Here is a 27,815-nt window from a genome sequence, read left to right on the forward strand (position 1 = left end):
TAGACTCGTTGCCACTTAAACACCTAATTTATGTGTGGCGCTTAAGTACTAGAGTTGTGGCAAGCCCATGACGTAGCCGGTTCGTCACTTGCAGCCGACATTGTCGTTGCTTTATGCCGTGGCATAAATCGTCTGGGCCAGCTAATGCAGCCGTTGTCATTTATATGGCTATAAATTTCCATGCGAACAAGTTTTCTGACCTTATTTGAAGAGTCTCTCTCTATATCTAGATACCTTAAGTCCTATAAGTAAGTCAACTTGTGTGTGTGTGTGTGTGTGTGTGTGTGTGTGTGTGGGTACAAGTAGTTGGCAAAGCCTTTCATATTTGCTAGACACAATAATTAAACTTGGATATGTTGAAATAATGTGCATATAGAATATATATTTGAGTATACATCAGATATATAAGCAGAACTCTTTTAACATTATTTGTTTAAGCGAGAAATTTCAACTTTTTTTTTATTTTCAATGAATCGAACTCTGAAACAGATTTTTTGTAAAAGGATTAGCTGAAAGCTAGGCTTGAGCGAGAGCTTACATAGTTTTTAAAAACTGGTTGGACTCAAAATGTTTTCAAGTATTAACATTTATTTTTCCATCTCAACCTCAAGAAATAGTGTACAATATTCGTCTTGAAGACGGTTGCCGATATGTAGCCGAAATATATCGGAAAAATATAAATTAAAACAAACATGAAAATCAATTTAATTAACTATATATATATATATATACATATATATATATATAATATATAATATAATATTTATGTCTTTTATTTGATACCGACTTTAGCGAACTTATATCGGATAATAAATATTAAAATAAAAGAGTTTTACCTTTTTGTTTTACAAATGAAACTCGGATCTCGAGCCAACTTTCTGTAAAATATAAAAACAAATCATTTTGTTTTCTAAATTGAGGATTTATATAACATACACTTAAAGCTGTACATATCTTTGCCAGAGCTTACAAGAAATAGGAAACTTACCGCAACATGAATCATAAGGGGTATCGTGTTTTGGGGAGGAGGATGGAGGGGACTAGTAGTGACAATAGAAATGTGTGTGTGTGTGTGTGTGTGTGGGGGGCAATATCTGTGCCAAACTTATTTTGGGTAAATTATATACAAATTTATAAATAAACTAATAGTTACTTGATTTACAATTTATTTTTGTCGCTAGATAAAGTTTAAGTTCTTGCGCTTCTCGCCTCTTTTTAAATTAAATTATTGTGCTTAGAACTGGAAAATTGGGAAACAAAGTTTGAAGCACAAATCTGTGCAAATGGGTGTGGAAAAGCGGGTTTCGTGCACCCGACTAAAAGACGAATTACAAAAACAGTTTTCGTCCATAGATATATTTAACTATTTGTTAACATTAACTCAACACTGAATATGTATGTAAATCTAACTATTTGTAAACGTTTATTTGCTAGCTAAAAAGTTGCAGAGCTTGCGGGAGCGTACCATTTATCACAGCGACTTGGGCGTGGCATAGCCATTTCTGCCACCGCCCGTTTCATTGTTGTTGGCCACATTTTGCTTCTGGCGCTTCTTGCGCCATGGAAACTTGCGCAGCTCGCCGCCATTTGTGTCTGTGGTGTTGGTGCTGTTGTTGGGCTCCTGCTCGGGCAGGCTGCTGCTGCCACTGTAAGCCGGCTCATCTCGACGGCTTATCACCCGTGATAGCTTGAGGCGCGTTGGGGGCTGTGCGTCCTCTGGCTGGGCCGTTGCCAATAGCAGGGCGCCATTGTTTGTCGCCAGCAGTGTGCGCTTGGCACGCCCAGCGGCACTATGGCGACCCACATCAGCCACATTGGTGTCCAGCAAGGAGTGCGAATTGCCATCACTTAGCCTGGAGACCTGCGACTGCAGCAAGCGATGTGGCACTGCGCTACCCGGCGCTGTGGCATAAAATTCCTGTTTATGTAGGCGCCTGCCGCCAGCACCACCATTGCCACCACCGACACCACCGCCAACGCAACCACCACCACTACCAGGAACAGAAGCACCACCAGCACCGGCCAGGCTGCTGCTATTAATGGTTGTGGTTGTGGTATTGGTGCGTATGCTATCCTGCAGCGACAGCTGATGGTTGGCATCGCGACAGCGAAATTGCACCACACGATAGGATCCATAGGGCTCCAGTGCATTGTTATTGTTGCTGCAGCTGACGGGCTGCAGCCGCATCGAGCCCTGCAGCCGCATGAGTGCGCTGTAATTGTGCTGACGATATTGGCTCTGCTGCTGATGGTTTCTGGCTAAACCGAATTGACGTGTCAACGTGATCTGCAACGCATTTGCAACGCTCACTAAGTGAAAAGCAAAGAAAACCAAGATTGACAGAACGTATACGTACCTTGAAGGCCTCACGGAACTTGTGGCTCATAATGTTGTACAGCAGCGGATTGATGCAGGTGGACAGAAAATACAGTACCCCGGATGTGTAATCAAGTATGTGGAAATAATCGTTAAAGGCATCTCGACAGCGGCAGGCATTAATCAGCGAGACTCCATAGACAGCCATCAAACGTTGGGCGTGAAAGGGAGCCCAGCAGAGAAAGAACGCAACGGCTACAGCTACTGCAAAAAGGGGGGAGTGGGGTACCAAATGACTAGAATTAGGTGTGTGTACATTTGTATATAAATATATCCATGAGGGTTCCGCTAGCGCTGCGGCCCACATGGCGTATGCGCATCATTGGGCAAAGTTTTCAATGTGCGCCGCCCACTGTGTGTGTGTTTGTGTAGGAGGGTGTGTGTGTATTCAGTGTAATTTCAAATTGAACTCTTCGACACTCAGAGAAAAAACCTTGATCAGCTTCTTCAAATAAAATACAAATATTGTCGAAATTGTAAATCTCATATTAAGACGAAATCTTAAATTAAATGTGAAGAAACTGAGCATGTTTAACTCTTATTTTAAGTCTGCAAATTCTTTTGGCTATTTCAGCTTAGTTCAACAAATGTTTAAAATTCTGTGCAGTTTGTTCAGTTTTTACCAAAAATGTCACGTTTTTCTCTGAGTGCATGGCAAAGTTTGACAGTGTGCTTAACGCTCGATGGCCGCTGATTTCAATCAATCAAAATCCACCTACCCAGCATTCTGATGACGCGACTCTGCGCGTTTAGGCCACGATTCGCATCGTAGGCGCGTCGCGGCAGCGACTGGAGCAGCCGGCTCCGCTTTAGCTTCATGCCAATCAGCACGTAGAGTACACAGATCGCCGTCATGGGTCCGCAGAAGAATATAAAGCCCGAGACGGCAAACACATGCGCGTAAAAGTTGTTCTCCATCTATAAAAAATATCAAAGTATTTCCTTTAAACTGGCATTAATGGGCAATCAAGTTGCTGCCTGTGCCCACCGTGCAGGAGTAGCCATTATCCTGGTTAACCACAGAGAACTGCATCGCCTGCGGCAGCGCCAGCAGAAAAGCCGCCAGCCAAATGGCGAAGATGAATTTGATGGCCCGCGATAACTTGGACATGGTGTGTTGCCTGTAAATGTTGCATTTCATTTTTCTGTTACATGGATTGCCCATCAATCGCCACTCTCATCAAAGGGATGTGAGTGTGTGCATATGTGTATGTGTGTTTATCATATGTGTGTATCAACAGTACACAACTTAAAAGGTTGTTATTTTCGTGTGCTGCAGTTCAAATACATTGCAGCTATACTTTCAGCTGTTATATCCTGGTCGAAGATTGTATAATTTTGTCATCAAATGTGGAACGCATAGAAGGAGACATCTCCGATCCCATAAGGTATATATTCTAGATCAGCATCAACAATCGAGTTGTTGTAGCCATCTCCGTCTGTCTGTCCACCTGTCTTTTCGTCCATCTGGCTGTCTGTTTCTATGCGAACTTCTCTCTCAGCTTTAAGGTAATTGTTTTGAAACATTATATAGGTCCGACTTTCTGTTGCAGGCTGCACATGTGACTAAACCCAGCACTAACTAGTCAAACTTTGCTGCTTAAATATCAGTTACGTCTTATTAAGATCGCAGTTATATATTATATAGCTCCTTGGAAAAATCGGTCGATAAATAAGTTCTGGCATGGCAATATGTTTTCCAAGATATTTTTATCATACTCAGCATTAACGAGCTTCACTCTTCTCACTTATCTGCAAAACAGTAAGGCATATGTCTAGATGGGTATTTAATCGTCGGCCGTAGATTTCTTACTTTCTCGTTTTATGATCGATAATTATCGATAACTTGAGTGTATATCACAGTCGCCTAGCATCACCTCAAAGGCAATTTACTTCGAATAATTCGTTAATGTCAATCATTTTGATGTGAGAGAAGCGAAGCATTTCAACAAATTACTCAAAATAATTTCATAACTTGACGGTAAGCGATTTGAAATTGCTAAGATTGAAATTTATTTAGATAGTACTATTAGAATAACCATTTGTTAATTATTCATTTGAAAGGATAATAACCGTTTCGTATTGTCTTTTTAATTGGAATGTGTTAAGCATTTGAACAGTGGAGAAAAAAGTTTTTTAAGCCCGCGGCTGGCAAAACTGGTTGAGTCAATAAATAAAGAAAAAAAACCCAAAAATAATAATAACAATGCGAGTAAATGTTTCTGCGAACAGAATGAATTGATTTCTCTGTTTGTTTCCATTCAATTATGACAACTGGCGGCATGCAATAAAATCAGTTGCTATTCAAGAATATTTCAACAAATGATGACAACTCTTTTCAGTCGGTTTATTTAATTGCCATTTTACTATCTATCCGCCCATATCTGTAGCCTTATGCCTTGAATATGCATTTAATTATGTGTTTTATTTGGCATTAATTACATATATCATAGATGAGCCTATCAAACAACATAAAACAGCTCAAACAAATTCCAATGTAATATTGTAAGTGGTAAATGGCAATAAATAATATATACTTGTGGTTAATTAAGCATACCAATATTATGTTTATAGAGATAATTTATGGACATGTGCTGTTGTAACTAATTAGTTGTTATCTTCAAGTCAACACACACACGCATACACGCACACACACGCACTTACCTGAAGGGATGGCATATGGCTATGTAACGCTCCACGGTGAATGCCGTTATGGTTAACACCGTCGCATTGGCGGCCATTTCGGAGAGGACGCTCTCCACAATGCATATGCCGTCCGTGAAGGGATACGAGTTGGGGCACCATAGATTGTATAGCTCCTGCGGTATGCCTAATGAAGGAAACCGGATGCCGCAAATTAAGCATACGCAAGGTAAGCCCGTGTGGATTTTGGCCAGCTTACCTGAGACGAGCAAAATTAAATCAGAGACTGCCAAATTGAACAGATAGAAATTGGTGGCCGTGTGCATAAAATTGTTGCGCGATATGACAATACAGGTGATTAGATTGCCCAGCACGCCGGCCACAAAGATTAGGGCATAGCAAATGGTTAGGATGATGAGCAGCGTGGGCGATTCCTCCGAGCTGTTGGCCATGTTAGTAATTGATGTTGTTGCCGTTATTGTTGCTGTTGCTGAGCTGCCGTTTGTGCTGTTTGCGGCAAGCAGATTTGTAAGATTCTCGGTCGTCATGTTCAGCATTTGAGCGACATGTGTTAGGAATTTATCATTATGCAGCAACAACAGCTCCGGGCTGGAACTGTCGCCCGGACTGCGACTGGTACTCGGCCGGAGACTTGGCCTCGCATTTGGCAACGTATGAGCCATGAATGATTGATTGGGGCCATCATCGTTGTCGCTGGCAAGAGCAAAGTCAACGCTTTGCATCATTCTGCTGCCAGTTGTCAATTAATTTGTGGGCGTGGCCTTATCACTATTATTAATATAGTCTGCAGCGCCAGCTGCTGTTGTTTGTGCTAAGGTTCGTCGTGCTAACCGTGCACATGGCTGATAAGCGAGGCAGACCGTCAGCAGGTCCCCAATTATTGTGCATTCGTCTGTAAAGCAAACAACATTAAAAGTCATTAGTCTCAAGTATGAATTTAAATTGTATCCCAAAATACGCTGAATACGCCCAGCTGGCTTACATTATGATATGCGAGCATACCCGCCCTCTTCCTTAGAATCTGTTTACAACAGGTGGCTTCCTACCTGGCATTAAGGCCAGCTGCCACAATTACAACTGCGCAATTTGGGCCAACTGATTGTGGAAAATTTTTGCGGCACTTTAAGCATAAGAACTTCAAGTGGAAATTTTATGGTCTAATCGCAAATCTGTTGGCTATAAATAGACAACATCTTGCATTGGGTCCTGACCACGAGTTGGCATAGTTTCCTTTTGAATTGCTTGTCCCAAACAAAACCGAAAACTTTTTCATATTTGTGTGGCATGAAGTTGGTCAAAGAATTGAGCAAAATAATGGCCGCAGGCTAAAACTTTGGCAAGTGGGCAAACGAGTTGGTTAAGTAAAATATTTTGTACGTTTAAGCCATGGCTCAATGCGAAGCCACGCAATTTGGAACATCTTTGATAAATGGTATTTTGAGCTCATAATTCACTCATTATTTCCTTGGCACGTTGACAATATGCATACGTAAATCTTACAGCTGCCAATATCACAGGCTCAACCCGTAGCTCCTGAACCTTGCTTGACTCCTGGCCACGTTTCGCATATGCCATGTGGTACAGCAACAGCAGCCAACCACTTAGCATTAATCATATTTTCGGCTCGTGTAGTTAGGCTACCTTGAATTTTGAATACCGTTTGAAGATGTTTTGCGTCCGACAGCATTTTCTTAAAGCACTCACCAGTCAAATTGAACAATGTGAAAAACCACAAGGCTCAGATGTGATTATCATGCATCATAGCATTTAACATGCGTGGCTTTAGGCAAAGTTGTTGAGGCTTAAAAGGAAATTGTTCCTAGAACAATTATGCGCTCTGCTCATAATTAAATGCGCGGTTAGTTAAAATACTTTTGTGGAAATTCAACTTAAGCCATGAGCTTCTTTATGTGGAATAGTTTCGAATTTGCACCAAAATGTAAGCGTAATATATGGTAATAGAATTATAAGTAATGATATTTATAATGATAACAAAGATAATTACTTAACTTATAGCAATATTAATAAATGACAGTAATAATAATATAATATAACCAATAAGATTACTAAAAATATAATATAAATCATGTTATATCTTCACTTTTTACTTTTATAAATTTCTCACTTTTCAGCAACACATTTCTTATGTATATAAAAAAAAAAAAAAACAAATCAAAATTGTTACACACATTTCTTTTTGATATTTCGAAGAAAATTTGCTGTGAGCCAATTTAAAAAAAAAAAAAAACGAACGCCAAATGCTTTTAGGACATCAACACATGAATTGCTTTCAATATTTGATATTTCCGACTAAAAAGGATAAACGGAAACTTTAACAAATTTTGATAATTTTTTTTTATGGAGGCAATGAATAAATATTTGCAAGACTTTTATTAAATATTAAAAATGTCTATATTTTAATTTAAGTGCTTTGCAAATATTTGACATTTCATATATCCACAGCGAAAGTTAGAAATTTAAATGTTCCTCGAAATTTTATATTCTTGATTTATTGCGATGAAATTAATAGGAAAACCCAATGGACAAAACAGTTCGGACATTCGGGCCGTTAATAATTAAGTTGCCAAATCAGGCGTAAATGTTAAGGCCAACCGAAAACCTCAAGTTGTGCAGCAAGTCAACGCACACTAGCTCTTGCTATTACTAATTTAGGCCAATCAATTGTCCAAATATTGCAATTGGAATAATGATAATAGACTCTGAATTACCTAACCTGTCCAAGCTTGTGGATTGACAATTTAATTTGTCAGATGTCGAGCATATATTGTGGAAGGTCAAGCCAATTCTTATACTTTTCCGCTTCAACTCTTTTAACTGCTGTACCGTAAGAATGTCAAGAGATCTGCTTTCTTTAAGTCCAGTCAGTTGGCTTAAATGAAAACTCCGCGTACCCAAATGCGTTTAAATGACAAAGGCCATTAAGGAGTGCAGCCGTTTTATTTGATTTGCTGTCACTGAGCTTGGTTAAAAGTGAACTCGCGGATAAGGACAACAATTGTTGACATCATTTTTATTATAATTTAATTCAGTCTCACACCGTTGTATAGTTATTGTTGCTATGCTCCGACTGATAGCGGCCATGACAATGGGCACACAAAGGAGCTTCTGCGATGATATCTTAAGCACTTTATGACTTTAAGTAAGGTTGAGAATTTTAAAACAGATTTACCGACGATTTCAACACCTTTTTTACACAACTTTTATTGGAAATTACCACAGAATTTTTTTTAAATATATTATATTTTTCTATTTACATCAAGGATAATAAGTTGTTAAATTGAAATTCGCGCTGGATAGTTGTTAATCATTTTTATTAGGCTCGCACACGTCCGTTCTGCAGCGCAGCCAATGTTAGACTGAATTTCCGTGTGGCTGTTGCGGGCGCACTTGAGGCCGCGCCTGTTAACGGTTAACAGCTGTTAGCTAACAGCATTGCCGCGTCCTGTTAAACGGCACTTGCACTTCCTCTCTCGCTCTATTAGCGGGCTGTTAGCATTTGGGCATAATTTCATTCATAAATTCATGCACTTTACCTTGACGCTGGCAACGAGCTAGTCGAGTCGGCCCATAGACACACATACAGACACACACTCACACAGAGGCACGGGCAGAGGCTGACATGACGTATGCGTAATAAAGAGCTGCTGCTATAAATGGTAGGCAATTTCATTAAATTGAATTGAATTCAGGCTTAGACAAGCGTATTTAGCGTTTTATTGAAATGTCAAATTGGCCGAGCCACTGACACTTACATTTAATATTTATTGGCCAAGGCGCCGCCCATTGACGTTCAACTGGTTTCCCGCTCGCTCCAAGACAGTCCGGATCGCAAGCGAAACAATCAAAACTCACGCGAAATCAAAGCTTCTTCTTAGTCTGACAGCGGTTGAATGCCCATAAAATACCAAAACAAATGTTCCACTTTTTCCATTTGCTTTGCCCTTTGTGTTTTTTCTTTTTTATTTCAGTTTTACAGGACATGGAGGACAGACTCTGTCAATGCAGAAAGACCGCATATTAATCTTTGGCTGGACCAGCCACAGATTTGTGGTTTTTGTTTTGGCCGCTCTAATACTCGCGGCTGGAAGTGTCGCTTGTGGCTTTAAAGCGGATTTTCCTGCTGTTTTCGTAATGGTTTATGTATATGCCTTTAGGCCAATACCATGAACACTTTGTCAGCGACTCGTAAATACGCGCTAAATGTAGCATGAGCCAAATTGCGTAAGCATTAAATATTAAAATACAAACATTACGCTTTTCTGTGTAAGTGAATACTTCAAAGAAAATGGCAGAAACTTATAAAAAAGATTTAAACAATTTAAATAGAAATAATTAAAATATCATGATGTACTTAGGCTGCAAGCTGTTTTTTCAACCGAACCGGTTCACAGTTAGAAACCGCATTTGACATTTGCATTTCGTATACGAATAAAGCTTGTGATATTATTTTCATTAAATATTTGAAAACGTGCTTTGGAAAAAATCGAAAACAACTAGTTCACACTCTTTTGAGTTAATTTTATGAAATATACTCAATTACTTTCCTTTTTAAAGCCGTTAGTCCACAGTAAACACAGCTCAAATGTTTCAGCATACTATCTGCATAAATATATAATCTCAATGACATCTTAAGTGAATGTGGCGCAAATAATCAGAGTCCATAATCAGTTCTTCTATTCAATGGATTATTCATGAGATATGCAGATAAAGATACAGCTGGGCAAACACTACAACACAACTTCTACTACACAATTCATGTGAGCACTTCCCTCAGTCTTCCTGGCACTCTTTAATTGCGTATACGCCACCTTGGCGCTGGCTGTTGACAATTCAATTGTAATTGCTGAGCAGAGCCAGTTGTCCGCTCGGGCTGGCCATCGCAGCTGATTAGCATAAATTGGCTAGCGGACGCACATGTGGACCACCCACTGTGGGCAGCAGGGGGGGCTGCTTGAATTGCTTGGCTTAAATCAAAAAGGGTCGACCGCAGAGCTGATGGGTTCTCTGGCGCGTTTATCTTGATTTGCGAGTGCAGTGCGTTAAACGATAACAATAACGATAACGATAGCGATAACTTTACCACGTTAGGCGCAATTGTGAGTGCTTGAAATGTTTTTAAGCGCACTTTAATGTGCCATCTAATTTAAGTAGATTTTAATTGCATGAAAGAGGGCTAGATGCGATTGTCCTTGGGTCTGCTGGCTGCGCAGGCTCATTGAACTTTTCATCGAAAATTAGAGAGCTTTTTTTTTACATTACCCATACGACGCGTTGCACGGGCTTAGTATGAACTCTTGGCATTTGGCGGGTAGGTTTTTAATCAAATGAAGCCGCTGTCAGAATTAAGAATTTTTTTTGCGAGAATTCAATTATGGGCAAGGCCGTGCAAGTAATGCTCGGCTCAATTGCTAATCGAAGACCACAATTAGCCAGAAAATGAAATTCACAAAAGGCCGACGATGACTTGTTGTCCGCGTGCTCATGTCAAATAAATAGAAAACAACAAAAAAAAGTAAAAGAAATTCAATTAAAATGGCCTGTCATGACAGTGCAGCACGCCAAAAGCGATATACTCTAGCCAAAATAGATATTCGGTATAGTTGAAATAAATTGAGCTTATAGATAGATATAGATATTCATAAAAATTGTTAAATTTCTAGGAAGTAAATAGAAATTGCTAAACATATTTTATTTCCAAATAAAGAACAGCTGAGATAAAATACCAAGAATAAACTGCCGTCAAGTTCTTAGAACTTTTTTAACATTAACCTTATTCAGTTTTCGACTTATTGTCAAGAGCTGCTGTTTCCTAAATGAGAGTATAGAAACTAAATAAAAATTTGTATATATTTATGCATGTTCTAAGCCGAAATGTATCTTAACCATGTGCGTTGCGTGCCTGATGAGAAAGTTATTATATAGAACATTTGGCCAGGACAAACAATGGGCAACGGGTTGGTCGAACTGCAAATGACTTTCGGCCCGAGTTGGCTTGGCTTGCAATAAAACTAAATGAATTGGAAACTTGCACAAAATTCAAGTTGAACTGCTGACAGCGCCAACTACACCAACTACCCAGCGTTAATGGGAAAACTTCAAAAAAAAAAAAAAAAAAAAAAGAAAACAGAAAAGACCAATGTGAAAGCCCGGGCGAGACGCCCTGCTGATGTCATGCCTGTTGTTCATAAAGAAAACAACCGAATTCTTTGACTTGAGCGTAAGCGAAAGAAAGAAAAGCCAAGTAGCAGCAGCAGCAGAACTTGAAAATTGAAAAGCGACAGCTGACAGTTTGGACAGAGAGGCGATTTCTGGTTTGAGTGTGCCTCTTGGCACGTGCTCTGTGTGTGTGTGTGTGTGTGTGTGTGTAGGTTTGCCTTGGCATTGAAAAGGATACATGTGCCATGTCCTGGGTATGCGACCATCTGGCCGGCTGGTCGGCGTGTGCCAGTGAACATATCTAGCGCCCGCTGTTTGTTTAGGACTTTGTTTTGATTAAGTGCCCAAAAATTGTTTTGCATTATTTGCATAAAGATTGAGAAATTGAATGCTTGCTACGAGTTTGATTTATTTGCCCTTGTCAATTCGCACGCTATTCTCTCAATCGCATCAAATAACATTTATGCGTTTATAGGGACCAGGCCTTAGCTTTTATGAGCCGTAAAGCTATGATAGATTCCCTCGCACACGGCTATAAAACTGACGGCCAACAAACGCCCAACGGACACATTAAATCTTACCAACTACAAGCCATAAAATGGCATGCGCCAATTCGCGTCGGCCATTTAACTGGCCAACATTCCACTTACTCCTCGCATTTAATACATTTTATACCAATTTCGGTATCTGCAATTGTTAGGAAATACATCATCTGATATATACTATATATTCTTCAAATATTTTAATGGGAGTGCAAAGCATATTTAAAACAAAATATATGAATCTAAATTGTCATTTTATAAACTCTGTTTGCTCTAGATGCAGACTCAAGCCAACAAAGTGTACTCAAACATGGAGAACTTATTTACATTTTGAATAAACATTTAAATGCCAACCGCTTCATATCTTGAAATATTTGCCACTTCTGGCTTTATTTTTGACCAAAAATTTTAATTTATAATATTTTATAATATTTGATAACAGAAAATTTCCCAAAACTATACCGGAAAAATAATTTTTCTTTAAAAAAAATGTATAAAATATATAAAATAAATAAAATAAAAATGAACATATTTAAGATGCAGAATATATTATTATATTTATTTTTATCCTATTAAATCCTTTTTGGCCGATATATGAGATTTGAAGTATATATAGGTCTGGAAACTTAATCGATTGGAAACTTAAGAACTTGACTTAAATAGAAATCGCACTTGAATACTGTTTCATTAAGCTGAAGTGCAGTTAATTGAACCTATGTCACGCTGGTAAACATTGCGGTCATTAGACGGCTAAGGCAAAGACAATACAATAAGAAGAGCGTATGTTCTTTTATATTGTCTGCGGCTAAAGGTCATCATTAGCAGGGTCCTTGCTGTGGCCAATATACACGTAATCAGCCAGCCTCAAACACTTAAAGATGCCACTAAATAAGATTAAGTGCATGCCACAATATTAAGTATTTGCATTTTTATTTAACTGCCACAGAGAGAAAGCGAGAGAGATAGAGAGGGAGAGAGAGAGAAAGCGCCGTCGCAAAATCTGACAAAAGCAACCGGTAGTTCTTGCTGCGCTGCCGACGTCAACGGCAGCAGCGACAGCGTCTGTTGCGTCGCTGTTATTGTGCGCGGCGCCAACTGATACAAGATTTTTGGGCCGAAAATTCAGTTGCTGTTATTCGGATGCTGCGGCCAGTTGTTGTCGCTGTCGACCAGCTCGTGGGCCGAATGCGAATACGAAACGTGACGCGTCAGATACGCGATATTTGAAAACAAGTAATCATAAATATACGCATTTTTTCCTCTTATATGTTATACACAAAAGTGTGGCCCGCAACACGCAACAGAAATTCCAAAATTTAAATATAAATAATAATCACAATACGGCCATAAACCTTGTTAACATATTCATAACCAAGTTTTTAGCAAATTGTTACTAATATGTTCGGGCCATAATGCAACACAAATAAGTGCAAAACAAAACGCAAAGTGCATTGTTCGCAAAATAACTCAAAACAATATGAAAAACAGTTCAAAGCAATAAACAAAATTAAAAAGGCGAAAAAGAAATGTTAAAAAAAAAAAACAGAATACATAAAAATGTGGCAGGCAACATTTAATAAATTTCAATTAAACGTGTTTAAAATGCACAAACGATTTCCAGCACTGGCTGATTAACAAATACAAAAACAAATTATAATTAATTGGCTCTAAGTGTATATACAAAATGTTTCAATGAGCCATTAGAAAGATATGCAAATCCAATTAAAATTTCCACTTTATTTTTGTATACCCTGAAACCATAAAAAGCGGCTAACGGGTGTATTATCTTCTTCTGCAAATGTCATGTAGTAGGCTAAAGGAAGGCTCTCCCATGCCCACCTCGATCTGGGCTACTATAAAACACTTCAAATTTGAGATTTATATATAAGCATAACATGTGAAGAACCAGTACAGATAAAGGTCCTATGACCGGGACTGATCCCGAAACTAGACTAAAATACCGCAACGGTCGATGTCCTGGAGTTTTTACTGTGTAGAATTATTTGCGGATGCGATTTAAAGATTTGTTTTCTAAGTAGAGAATTAGAAGAGCAAAGACACAATCAGCTTCTTATGTAGGTTCTTTTTTATAACTTTTTTCGATACCCTTACCTATTACAAAAATATCGATAATTATCGATTTTGGGACACGGTTCTTTGAGCATAACTCGTAACTATAAGAGCTAGGTACACCAAACTTGGTATGTAGGTTCATCTTTATCTTTGTTTTGTCGATAGCTTCACTTATTTCCAGAATATCGATAAATTTTTATTTTGAGACTTGGTTTTGAGCATAACTCAGAAACTATAAGAGCTAAGTACAACATGTAGGTTAAAAGTATCAATCGTGTGATATGGGTTTTCAAGCATAACTCAGAAACAACATATTTACTCCAAAGTTGGCATGTAGGTTCTTATATAGAGTATGATAGAGAATATTTTCATTTTTGGATACCTGACCCATTCCCACAAAAGTGAACCAACAAGCTCATTTTTAAGCTGGCGCTGGGTATATACTCACATTTTAGGGGTCGCATCAAACTCTTCAAGAAGTAAAGTGCCAAAGCATGAGACATGAGGGTAGAAGAAGCGCAGTATAGAAGTTTAAGCTAGAAATTTGGTTTGCTTGTAGTTGGGCTTAGGGTATCTCCTAGCCGGGTACTCTTGACTAGAGCAAGCTTCATTCTTTGTTTGTTTGTTTGTTTTTTTTTTTTTTTGCCAAATTCTGACATTTATTAGCGATTTGTTGGGGCTTTCAGAAGCTAATGTTATCTAGCGATCGCTAGAGCCCGCCATTCATTAAACCAAATCGGTGCAAACTCGATCCTCATTTAAGGCAAGGCCATAAAGTTTGACAAAATTAAGAAAAAATAGCAAAATGCGAACAAATCAAATATAATAAATTTCATATGCAAAAACTTTCCAAAAAGGAAGAAGACAATATAAAAAACATACAATCAAAATAACAAGTGATAGAAAAAAACACTTTATGGTTAGTGACAATGCATAACTTATGGATGCGATACGCGATGCGACATGGCGCTGCCCACATTGGAGGCGATTGCCATGCCACGATGTCCAATGGCTTAAAACGCCGACACAATATAATAATAGCTAATAAAAACGATACCAAGTTAACACAATCGAAACCAGTTTCGGTTCATATCAAAATAAAAAATCCAAATCGACATTCTTGAAAAAAAGTCAACGTACACATTTTGCATAAATATGCATAATATAAGAAAAAACATTATATCATATACATTTTTTGGCTTAAGAATAATAATAATAACTTTACGACAAGCCCTGTAGATATTATATATATCTATAGATACAAATAATAGTATTGCCTATTATATAGTAGGGATCTGTGTGTGACCTTGCTAGTCGGTTGCTAGCTTAAAGGAAATTAAATTAAATGTGACTTAATGATGCAAATGAAAATTCCGAGGATATTGTTGATCCAGCAAGGACATTAAATTGGCAGCTAGCCTCTTTAACTGGTTTACCTGTGGATAATATTTAATTTATGTACATAAAAAAAAGACGCTGCAGGTGCTTGCCTCTTCGATGCTAACGAAAATTTAATGTGCAAACTTTGCGCATTATAAAAACATTATTGCTAAAGAGTCGCAGACCTTAAAATATATATGTGTATGTGTGTACATAAGAAACCCCCTCTCTAAAAACTAGATGAAATTGGTTTTACAAATCGAATACATCAATTGGCATCTTTATTTCGCATAGCCCTTCTCTTCCATTGGATAATCAAATGACATTTTGAACGGGACATTGAAGACACACACACACACACACACACACACACAGGCACACACTCACATGTCAGCCATGATGCTGGCCACAAATGTGTCCGCCCTGGGCGAAGGCACGCTCCCCTTGTCTGAGCTACAAATGTTTCACAGTGAGAAATTCCTATTGAATTTAACCCAAGTGCTAAACATATCGGCGGACAATTTGACCAGCCTGCTGCAAGAACTGGAGCCACATGATCTGCTGGAGCAGTCGCCGCGTCCGATGGCCACCCATATGGGCTTGCTGGCCACGCTGAGCGTCGGCTATGCCCTCATCTTTGTGGCCGGCGTGCTGGGCAATCTAATAACCTGCATTGTCATTTCGAGGAACAATTTTATGCACACGGCGACCAATTTCTATTTATTCAATTTGGCCATATCGGATCTAATATTGTTGTGCTCGGGTAGGTAATCCTACCGTAATCCGTAATCCTTAACTAGCTGCTTAACCGTATGGCTCGCAGGCATGCCCCAGGATCTGTACAACTTATGGCATCCAAACAATTATCCCTTCTCAGACGGCATTTGCATACTGGAGAGCGTGCTGTCCGAGACGGCGGCAAATGCCACCGTTCTGACCATCACCTCGTTCACCGTGGAGCGCTACATTGCCATTTGCCATCCATTCAGGTGAGTGACCAGTCGCTGGCCTTGGCCCTGTCGTTGGCTTGATTGATGTCAGTTCCCACTAGGCAGCACACCATGTCCAAGTTGTCGCGTGCCATAAAGTTCATCTTTGCCATTTGGATAGCCGCCCTGTTGCTCGCCTTGCCCCAGGCCATACAATTCTCCGTGGTAACCCAGGGCGCTGGCTCATCATGTACGGTAAATGTTGTTTAACGACGACTATCAATATACCCTAACAGAAACTGAATGTATTTTATTGCAGAACATCGAGTCATTTTTGTTTGCTCAAGAGGAGTGTCTGACAAATAAAAAGGGGACCATTTCCCCATGTGCTGCTTGTTTTATACAGTGAAGCGCATATTCCCATTAGGCGGACACCGCTCTTAGGCGGACATTTTCTCTCAAACCATTATTCTCGATCCATTAAATGGACCCTTCTCTTGAGTGGACAGCAAATATCCGACGACGCTGTCCGCCCAAGTTGAGTTTTAAGAGCTGATCAGTTCGTTTCAATGCTAGTCTCCCAGTTTTATAAAGATATATCACGTCGATGTCATTTTTATCATGATAGCTTCACTTTGTCTTTCAAGATATCTTAACTTTACTTGGGACTTACAAGTCTGTATGCCTAACAGGTTATAGAAAACTCATTTTTATTTTTCATAATATCTTGCACAAACACCACAATATCGGGCTCATCAATAATCCTGATGTATGAACAAAATATAATCCAAAAGATAATCACAAAAAAGGCACATGAACGATCGGTCAATAATTTTGTTTCTTTGCAACGATTTTGCTTTGTTTTTCAAGATAATTTATCTTCAATTGGGACTTACAAGTCTTATAAACTTAGAGGTATATAAGATAGGGGAAAATCGATGAGTTCGATTATAGTATGTAGCTTTTAATTCGCCCAATCGCCTGAAAATTAAGTTTTCGTAATATGGCAAAGCTTAGATTGTGGCCAGTAGGTCACATAGCATAGTAATGCTATAACCTACTGCAACAGTATTCAGTATTCGGCACGCCGAATGTGCATGTTCTCTTCTACTTATATATCGGTTCGTCTGTTAGAGTATAGTATATTCGATAAGCTTAGACGTATTCGCGCATCGCATTATATTCGTATTATTTTTGACAGATGAATAATGACTTCTTTGCACATGTATTCGCCGTATCCGGCTTTCTATTCTTTGGCGGCCCGATGACGGCCATCTGTGTGCTCTACGTGCTTATTGGGATCAAGCTGAAGCGGAGCCGTCTGCTGCAGGCGCTGCCGCGTCGCAGCTACGACGTTAATCGCGGCATCAGCGCCCAGACGCGCGTCATACGGATGTTGGGTGAGTTGAGGCTCTGCCGGCTAAAGGCGCTGACATCGCAGCTATAATACATTTTGTTGGCATATGCAGTCGCTGTGGCAGTTGCCTTCTTCATATGCTGGGCGCCATTTCATGCTCAGCGCCTGATGGCAGTCTACGGCTCCACGTTCGGCATTGAGTCGCAGTGGTTCAACGATGTCTTCAATATATTGAACTATACATCGGGTGTGCTCTACTTTCTGTCCACCTGCATCAATCCGTTGCTGTATAACATTATGAGCCACAAGTTTCGTGAGGCCTTTAAGGTGAGTGCATGTGGTTAATGGGCCTGTCGGCGGCTGCTCTAAGACTTTGACCCTTGCAGGTCACTTTGGCCCGTCAATTTCGTCTCTCGGGCAAGCATCAGGGTCAGGGCCTGCCGCACAACTACAGCGCGCTGCGACGCAACCAGACGGGCTCTCTGCGTCTGCATACGGTAAACACATGCTAAAATACACTGCTTTTTGCTGAAACCAAACCAATTGTATTTAACTTTAATCCTGCAGGATAGTGTGCGCACCACTACGACGCTAACTACGTTGAATGGCAGCAGCAATGGGGCCGCAGTTGGCGGCTGTCGCAGCTCTCAGCGCTTGCAGCGCGGCTCGCTGAGCAGCTCGCATGCCACATTGCTGAGCACGCAGAGTCGCAGCAGACAGGATCTGTTTGCGGCACGCGTTGCAGCAGCTGATGCAGCAGGAGCAGCAACAACACCAGGAGCAGGAGCAGCTGCAGCTGCAGCAACACATTCGCAGCCACATCGAACGCTGCAAACACAAATTTCCCAACTGTCCTCAGTGGGCGATGCCCACTCGCTGCTCGAGGCGGAGCTGCAGTGGCCCGAGGAGCACTACGAGCTGGCGGCACGGCACAAGTGTCCGCATGCAGCGATGGGCGCCATCGATGAGCTCAGTTGTCAATCGAGTGTGGTGGGCGGCGCCGCAGCGGCGGGTCTATCCCGTGCACGCCTCAAGCTGACGCGCATCACGCGGCAGCCACAAATGCAGACAAGTGGAGCAGCACTTGCCAGCGAGCCAGCGGCAACAACAGCCACAGCAGCAGCAACAGCAGCAACAGCAGCAACAGCAGTGGCAAAGTCAACGAGCAGTGGCAAAGTGCGCAAGGCAAAGGCTAAACGCTCAAATACGCTCAAGGGTCTCCGGGCCAAATTGAATTGGCGTGGCAGGCACAAGGAGAGCGCCAACGACAGCGCTGATGGGCAACAAATGCCGCAGTCAAGTGTGGCATCAACGCCAAGTGGCGTTTACTGAAGGCACTTCAGCTCGTTCAGTCAGTCCATTCCAGAGATCGCGGCGCCCGGGTTGGGGCCAGGGGGCAGGTACTCGTAACTGTGATAAGAGCAGCAGCAGCAGCAGCAGCAGGACAACTACAACAACAACAAACAATTCCAATTTGCGGCCAACTAAGAGCCAACTATATTCCTAGCAAATACTTAGTCATATATTGTACATATATTTAACGCATGTACTCGTTATATTACTCTGATCCGCTCAAATGTGTCTCTCTCTCTCTCTCTCTCTCTATCTCTATCTCTTTCTCTTAATAAAGCAGCCAAATTTAACTCTCGTATTTGATATCTGGCAAGCGTATCTCTCGGCGCGCATCCAAATTAAGTTCTCAGACTAATGAATTCCATGCAAGTTTTAAGTGCAGCTCCCGCAGAAGCATAATCCCCCAGCAATTAAGATGTCTATCGGCTGCATAAATTCGCTTTTGGTCTAGACGCTGGCAACTGTTCGAGGGGCTTAGCAGGCGGCAGCTGTAAAATGTGAATCTGACGTTTAAAAATGGCGTATGAGCGTGTGCGGGTGCGAGTGTGTGTGTGAGTGCATGTCCATGCCCTTGACTAATTACATGTAATTAGGCACCCCGACTTCCATATACCCGCACACCCACTGGCTGGTTGTCTAAGCCAGTTGTCCAGTCATAAAGCCAAAATAATAAATGGCTAATTAAATTGAGTAAAACAAAAAACCGTAAAACCGTTATTGGCATTAACCAATTCCTCGGTTTAAGGTTCGGTTTGCAGACCTCTCTCTTGTAACGTTAATGATAGCCCGGATTGAGTTTGAGCTTTTGGATTAAAGTCACTCGGCTGTTTTTGGGGCAAATTTTCTGATACAAGCTTCGATTCGAACTGCGCTTATATATAATAGTCAATACATATGTCAGTTGGCTAAATGGTTACAAAGGTTACCCAAAGCTAGCTGAATCACGCGGTGCCAGGTTCAAACCCTGGCTATATTTGTAGCAAATCTGAAAAATGCTATACTATACTACACCTTTAATATTACTATTTAAAACATACAAGGATAGTTAAAATGCTATACCATACTAAAAATTATAATAATATTAATAATATTTATAACTACAACAATTTTCTCCATAAATCTTTACCGTATCCTTATCCTAATTTATTATGGGTGCTTATGAAAAAAGTTCGTCAGATTAAACTGCAAACTTTCAAACTGTTTAAACTTTAGAGTGAAATGCAAAACCAGAGCCTCCATTTTCTCCAGCCAACTTTCTAGCTTAACCTTAACACTTACTAGAGGGGTCTGGAACATATATGTGTATAGTATGTATGGGAGAGGAGATTTAAGGCATTGCGACACATTACTGAATATTTTATACCTTTGCACTTATTTGGTAAGAACACAACTCTGAAATGCGCAGTAAAGATTGAGATTAGGTGAGGATTTATGAAATTTGTTAATATTTCAAATGCAGTATAGCATATATAAACAAAAGTGGTATATATAATGATTGAGGTCAGATAAGGATTTAAATTATAATTGAATTTTATTGATATTTGAGGCTTTATATATATATAGCCAGGCCTTGCCCATGGTACGTATAAACAAATTTTCTCAAATAAGCTTTGAAAATGATCGAACGGTATGTATTTCTACCGAAGAACTTTGGATTCTGTGAAAAATGTGCGGCACGTTTCAAATGATTTTTCATATAGATTCATGAAAATGAATTCGAGCGCGAAACGTCATACACCACATCTTTGACCCGCCATTTCCACCAAGGAGGAATACATTTTTGGATAAGTGTGAAACACCCCTCAAATGAATTTCAACAAAAAACTTTAAAATTGAGTTTGAGGCTGATCGCATGGTAAACAAAAAAGTTTCATACAAACGTTTTTCGTAATTTTTCCATATTTGCGGGTGGAATTTCCTGAAACCCCGTCTTTACGTACACCTTCATCACATAAGGTAGCTATATTACAAATTTTCTAGCTCTTATGATTTGGGCTGTGCGTTAATCACCAATCAGTCAGTCAATAAGTCAGTCAGTTAGTCAGGACAAACAGTTTTATATATAGAGATTGGATGAAATTATTACTGCCAATATGCCCATTTATTATTATTTTTGGTGCAGGTATTTAGAGTGCCAGCTGTGCACTTTGGCGCATTTAGTTTTAATTGTCAGCGAAATTAATTAAGAGCCAGACCAAAACCGCGTGTGAGCCAAAATAAATGTTTAGCAATTCATAAAGTACAGCATATGCTGAAAACTGGTTGGTAAAATATGCATGAGCATATTAGATGCAGCTACGGCCACAACACGGCGAAATGTTGCCAAATGAAAAAGGCATTTATAGCTGCCAAATGGCAAAGCATGTCACATGACATGTAAAAGGGGAGACATGCACGTGTGCAGTATTATTCAAGCTTACTTACGAAAGTTTATGTTTACATACATTCTTATACGCCCCTAGCTACTTGCACCAAATATTAAGTATACGCAGTGAGTCACAAAATGAAGCTTGGTCAATGGCCAGCCTGGCATTTTGTAGCTGTCAATTGAGCTGAGTAAGTATCTGATTTACTTTACTATGCTAATCATATGCCTTATGGCCCGGCGGCGACAACAGGCACAACATTCAGTAAGTCTCGCCCGACGCAAATACAAAAAAAACCTTTTCATCAAATTTGCCAGTATTTATCGTATGTGACATCAAAGTCAAAGGCTTTGCGAATAGTTGCCGATGAACTTTATCAGTTTTTATGCGCTGCCCGAATAGAAACAACAACAAAAAACGAAACAAAATAAGCGTATAATATGCAGACATGGCCAAAAATTGGTTACGCTGGCAACCGCACAATAAATGTTACTGTCCCTTATGCCATCAAAAAAATTTACTATCACTTTGCCATGCGTTCAACTTGTCTGGCCGAGCAGACAGAGCGGGGACTGTATCATTCAATTTACTGGCAAATAAAATGCGCCTTTATTTTTTGTTTTGTATTTTAAATTTACCAATACGTCTTTGTTTATATCGACCCACACACACGCACACCCACGCACACATGGTCATAACGCATAAATTGCATACAAATACAACTAGAATGCGGCAATTGAAGCCGGCGCCCCGAGTACTGAGTACTGCTTAAAGGGTCTGCCAGTTCGTCGGGGTCGGGGGCTAGCCAATAAACTCGCAATTCCATTTGTATGCATGAGCCCAGTTAGCAATTCAAATGCGCGTTATCAATACCGAACGTAAGGGCGTAGTGGCCGGCAATTAAGTTATAAATTATAGTTGCCTACTTTTTAGCGGCGCCGCAAACCTGCGCTTAATGCAGCTGCGACAATTGAAATTATTTATCGCTCTCTGAATTGGCTCACACTTGTCGCCAACATACACAAGGCTCAATTAATTAACACACGCCTCGTTTTCATTGTAATTGCCAGACGTAAGCAGCCTGCGGCAAGCACACACGCACATTTACTTTGGCAAATACATGGGCACACGCCCTGTTATGTTGCAAAATAAGAGTGCGCATTTGAGATGCCAAGTTAAGTGTTGTGCGTGCCTTCGTGCTCGCGAATATCGTGCGTGTTCACATTGAGCGTGTTAACACGACTCAAATAACGATGAGAAGTACTGGATAAATATTCGGCCTCGTGTCTGCCTCGAATATCGTGCGTGTTCTCATTGCGCACTTAAACACGATCCCTGTGCGATGTGTACTATCTGATAATGTGTTAAGATATCCAACAAATTAAATTTTATAAAAGCTTACATTAGAGTTTTACCTTAAAAATCTGCAATTATTCATTTGTATTGAGTCTCCTTTCGTGCTCGTAATAAAATCGAATTACGTGCTCGATCGCATTGAGCACGTGAACACGACTTAACCCCAATGAAGACTATCGAAAAAATATAAGGTCAACCCAAGTAAATTTAATATGTGTTAATATTAAAGTATCATATAAGGAAGCGTACCATTTGTCGAGGTTGCTTTGTGTTCGTTTTAAAACTGAATATCGTGCGCATTTTCATATTGAGCATGTGAACGCGACTCAAATTATATGAGAACAATGAAATAAATATCAAGCTATTAAAAAATAAAATTAAATACGTGTTGTTATTTAGGTCTCATTTAAAAATGTGCTGTTGTATCAAGTTATAATAAAATTTAATTTGTGTTATTATTGAAGTTGAAATTTATAAATGTGCAATTAGTCGTGCGTGTCGTGTCTGCCTTCGTGCTCGCGAAGCTTAAAAAGCGTGTCAGTAATAAAGTTAACAGCTTTTAAAATCTGTTTAAAACAATATTCTCTCGTTTACAAAAACTGTCCAAAAGTTGTGCGTGTTGCTCAATTGTGCTGCGTGATCGTGCCGTTTCGTGTCGGACACGCGCCCATCTCTACATTAAGGTGCCAGCCACGCACAACCTGCACTAAGCCCCATCCTAAACCACAAAAGAACAACAATACTTGATATCAAAGTTCTGAGAATTGATGCTGTTTAGCTGGCACGTACGAATCGTTCTGGTTGCCAGGGGGTGCACAAAGAGGTACGGCTGGCGGGTGGGGTGTGGGGATTGATGTTTGCTTAAGCCTGGTATAACGTATCAAATCTTTAGCTTTTTGCCATTGACTATACGCCCTGACTTGATGATCTTTCGTTTCATATCCGTTTCCTTTGGTGTTATTACTGTTGTTGTTGCTGGCAGTTGTTTTTGTGGCATTTGTTGTTGGCATTTGGCACGTTGTTAGTGGCCTTTGGGAGTATGCGATAGTCGTAAAATGGAATTTGATAGGCCATGACATGGAAAATGCGTCTGCCCACACAAGTATGTATATCCTGCGATTGCCTAAATGCCAAATAAACTGCAATTCAATCACAGTGTCTTGTGCTGTGCCAAATATAAAATAGAAAACAAGACCAAAAAGTTAAGTTGGGTGGAACTGACAGCGCAATACCCTGCACAGAGTGTTATAATAGCCGAATACAGTTGCTAAGGGGTCTTCTTGATTATAACAATTATCAAATATAGATTCAATACATTTTAAAGAGGTATTTATCTTAAGGACATTTAAACCAGTTCTTTGACTATATCTGTTGTCGGTTACAGCAAGTGTATATATTCCAAATTTGGATTTTCTATATTCAGCCCCCCGTAACATATTGGGACTTTGCACACAACAAATAGACTTGTGTTCACTGTGTAAACAGAGTATAACAGCTAAAAATGTTGCAAATGTTTGAATGCGGTCTACAATATTTCTAGCCTGAATACTGATAGAAAGATACGAGAACAGTATTTTCTATAAATGCCCGAATACCCCACACACGCTGTTACACCCCTTCAGAGCAGAGTCAACTTGCAAAATAATTTGCAAAAAGAATTTGCCACAAATTGATGCCAGTCCCTTCGATAAAACTTACGTAAAATTCTTGTGTGTTTGCTGTGTGGCTTGGGTCACGTTGAAAATATGATACACTGGGAGGGCGAATCACCGCTCAGGCTAGAGTATGACAAATGCCTATATCATTCATTGTCAGTAACTATGGTGACCCGTGGGAGTTGGTTTTGGTATAAGCCCTTGAAATGCTCAAATCTGTATGAATAACAAAAATATAGACAACTGACCAATTCGGCAGAAATTGCCAAGATTTAATTTCAAATGTTAAAGAAGGTGTGTGTAAAATTCGCTGCATAAATCCCACTTTAATTCTAAGAAACCGCTCTTTAATTTAAACTTAACGTAAATATCTAACATGGGCACACAAAAGTTAAAATTTATGTGAATAACAAAAGTGTTGGCGAATACAAAATCGTCAGACATCTCTAACTTTTATGTAAAATTCGAAAGAAGTGTATGTTTTATTCGTTGCAATACCTTAATGTTAAAATAACAGCCTATGAAATGTTACATAAACAGCTTTTAAATGTAACATGATTTTACATGGGCCCTGAAAATGTTAAAATTTGTGTGTACAAAATTAAAGAAGAACACGTAAGAGGTTCTAGTCGGGAGCTCCCGACTAGAGGGAGCTCCAACATCAAATGCATATATATATTCTATTTTAGAAGCTATATGTCAAGTTTGGTGACTCTAGCTCTTATTATTTACCAAAATTACACAAAAAACAGGATATCGATATCGATTTTTATCAGTTGCTTGGAAACGGAGTAAGTTATCGATTGTCGAAAAAAAAACTCGCTCTGCGCGGGAACTAGGAGCACCTAAATCTAAAATTTCAGTCTCTAGCTCTTATAGGTTCTGAGATCCTTGCGTTCATACATTCGGACGGACGGACGGACGGACAGACGGAAGGACAGACAGACGGACATGGCTAGATCGACTCGGCTATTGATGCTGATTAAGAATATATATACTTTATGGGGTCGGAGATGCTTCTTCTGCCTGTTACATACATTTGGATTTTGCACAAATAAAATATACCCTTATACCCATTTTAAATGTGTTCAGGGTATAAAAAAATCCCCAAAATTCTATGAAAAATTCAAAAGGGTGTGTTTCTCATATTCGTTGGGTTTAACGAGTTCTTTAAATCCTACTTTAATGCTAACAAAAATAACCTGTGGAATTTAACCTAAAACTTTAAATAGCTCTTATATTTAATATTAACATGAGCAAATTGAATAAATTAAGATCGCAGAGCAAAAACATTTTAAAACGGCTACCCAAAAATCGAAGCTGATTCGATAAAAGACACGTGTTATTGTTTATTTATTAAAGTGAGCTTTAATATATGCAAAATGTTTATTGGCGCGCGACAGGCCAACAAGTCGAACCACTTCGCACCACATCGCACCACAGCCAAACTGCGTTTGATCCAATTAGACAGAACGCTGACTCAACCGGCAGATTAAATAGTTCTTGCTGTTAACTTTTAATAGCCTAGCTAAAAGTTTGGCACACATCTACCAATACGTATATATCTCAAATATAGATCTTATGCGAAATTAACTGAACCAAACTAAGCGAAACTTAAAAGCAATTCAGCTCTTGTCTATTTGTCTGTGCGTTAAGACTTATCTAGGATGTCGCCGGGTTATTATTGACTACACGCAAAGGCAACTGAACTTTCAGCTAAAATATATATATGTGCATAATTATTGTGTACACAAGTATTTAAACCAGTCAGATTGGCCGTGAACCTGTTGTCGAATGCCTTCGCTGTTTTAAATTGGCACAATTTATATGTAAACTGTTTTTAATGAGCAGATAACGTTAGCTGCCTCTCCCAATGGGAGTTAAGTTTACCAAATCTGTAATTCTTGGGAAAATGGCATAATGAACCAAACATCTAGGCGGTATTATACAAACATGTTAAGGGCAATTACGTATAAATATTAAATAAATCGCATGCTTAAGATAGCAAATATATTGCTCAGAGTTTGGTTATGTTACATTAGGATTAGGATAGAGAAGCTTAGGTAAAATTACTTCACGTTAGGTTAGGTTAGCTTAGGTTAATTTAGCTAAGGTTTTCTTGGGGTAGGTCAAATTATGTTATGTTACGTTAGGTTACGTCATATTAAGTTAGGTTAGGTTAACTTACATTAGTTTAGGTTTGGTTTAGTAAGGTTAGGTTTTGTTATGTTATGAGTAATGGGATAGTTGGTAGATAGTTGGTCTGTGATTGTCAAATGTATATCACGGATACCACCCAATCGTTTATCGAAGAAAATAGTAATATTTTCAAAGGTATCATAGTGTTAGGTGCAACGGCAATATGGGTTATACTTTGTTAGTTATGTACACCAGTACTGGATTCAATTATTTGAGTCTGAATGCGATCCGAATAGTCAATTGCACTGTGATAGATGAGTCTGCAACATATCTTCAGAAAAAGCTACTGTATGCGTTTAATATGCTTCAAAACCTTAACACAAAACTACCAAAGAAATTTCTATTAAATTACGTGACTGATAGTAATTGCATTTCCTCTAGTAAAATCTATTAAAGAAGCTAATAAGCTGTGACCCTTCGATACTCTAATGTTAAAGTAATTTTTGGCACTTGCAGCAGTTAACGCGGTTAATATGTAGTTTTCTGATTCTTTAACCTGAAAGATATTATCCAGTTTCCCATTTGTTGGCTGTAAGAAGAAGTTGTTTGCCCCCAAATACGCAGCTTATAAATACAACAAAATTATAAATAAAGCACCTTGAAAAATATACAATAATTTGACTTTGATGTGTGCTATTAAAATTCATGGAACTCTTGAATTCAAACAGATCCGTCGAAATAATAAAAAGCAGACGCATTAAACAAAGAAATGACTGAAAAAATGGCAACATAACAATCTTAATTAATTGTAAACAAGCCATGCAAAAACCGCAGCTACCCCACCCACCTCCCGCCACGCCCACAGCACTCAGAGACCATTTTGACTTGTGACTCTTGTGGACAGGCAAATGGCAGCCAGGAACTGAATTTAGGGTAGGGGATGTGAAGCAGTTGGCGAGGGCCAGTTCCTTATTGTATATCATACTTATGTGAGGTTTGTTTATGCCGCGCTGTGGCAAATGCAACGTGAGTTCCCAGTAAGTAAGTGGGTAAAGATTGATTGCGTCGCCGACTTTCGCTATTTGTATGCCATACAATAATATTGTGATTGAATTTTCCAGACAGCAGCAGCAGCAGCCGGCAGAAGGCAGCCGACAGATGGTAGAGGAGGAAGCGCGCACACAATAAAATGTCATTTTATTTATGACACTACAAAAAACAAGTTGTTAAATCAAGACGAAAGCGAATGCTGAGAACATGACGTATTTCAATCACTCAAATTACATTTAAAAATGTTTTATTCTTTATAATTGTTCTGCAAGTTAATAAAGCAAGTCATTAACCTTATATATCTGTCTGTACACGCATTCGTCTTAACTAGATCTTTTTATATATATAAGCATGTGCATAGACACATGCATATTACGATTGTGCGTGTTTTTTATTT

The 27,815-nt window shown here is 39.4% G+C and overlaps 2 protein-coding genes across 2 annotated transcripts; one reads left to right on the top strand and one right to left on the bottom strand.

Annotated features, from left to right (window-relative positions):
• Positions 1-1,471: 1,471 nt before the first annotated feature.
• Positions 1,472-5,766, bottom strand: LOC115761465 (somatostatin receptor type 4). Its single transcript, XM_030703231.1, has 6 exons — positions 5,280-5,766; positions 5,042-5,207; positions 3,366-3,498; positions 3,097-3,295; positions 2,358-2,581; positions 1,472-2,287 (listed from the first exon to the last, which is right to left on the bottom strand). Exons 1-6 carry the CDS (start codon positions 5,764-5,766, stop codon positions 1,472-1,474), a joined length of 2,025 nt encoding a protein of 674 aa, XP_030559091.1.
• Positions 5,767-15,609: 9,843 nt separating this feature from the next.
• Positions 15,610-18,831, top strand: LOC115761466 (pyrokinin-1 receptor). Its single transcript, XM_030703232.1, has 9 exons — positions 15,610-15,976; positions 16,037-16,202; positions 16,265-16,397; positions 17,344-17,542; positions 17,612-17,826; positions 17,886-17,996; positions 18,067-18,237; positions 18,316-18,520; positions 18,650-18,831. The coding sequence occupies exons 1-9, from the start codon at positions 15,610-15,612 to the stop codon at positions 18,829-18,831; spliced, it is 1,749 nt and encodes a 582-aa protein (XP_030559092.1).
• Positions 18,832-27,815: the final 8,984 nt, after the last annotated feature.

The sequence above is a fragment of the Drosophila novamexicana genome, unplaced genomic scaffold (assembly GCF_003285875.2).
Source record: "Drosophila novamexicana strain 15010-1031.04,08,12 unplaced genomic scaffold, DnovRS2.1 tig00000485-arrow-pilon, whole genome shotgun sequence".
In the NCBI taxonomy this organism is placed as follows: Eukaryota; Metazoa; Arthropoda; class Insecta; order Diptera; family Drosophilidae; genus Drosophila; species Drosophila novamexicana.

Excerpts from the sequence above, each read along its gene's own strand:
- LOC115761466 (XM_030703232.1), top strand. The coding sequence starts at position 15,610 with ATGATGCTGGCCACAAATGTGTCCGCCCTGGGCGAAGGCACGCTCCCC. Across the intron at positions 16,203-16,264 it reads GCCATTTGCCATCCATTCAG|GCAGCACACCATGTCCAAGT; the intron begins GTGAGTGACCAG and ends AGTTCCCACTAG. Across the intron at positions 16,398-17,343 it reads GCGCTGGCTCATCATGTACG|ATGAATAATGACTTCTTTGC; the intron begins GTAAATGTTGTT and ends TATTTTTGACAG.
- LOC115761465 (XM_030703231.1), bottom strand. The coding sequence starts at position 5,766 with ATGATGCAAAGCGTTGACTTTGCTCTTGCCAGCGACAACGATGATGGC. Across the intron at positions 2,582-3,096 it reads TCGCGTCATCAGAATGCTGG|TAGCTGTAGCCGTTGCGTTC; the intron begins GTAGGTGGATTT and ends CCCTTTTTGCAG. Across the intron at positions 2,288-2,357 it reads AGTTCCGTGAGGCCTTCAAG|ATCACGTTGACACGTCAATT; the intron begins GTACGTATACGT and ends AATGCGTTGCAG.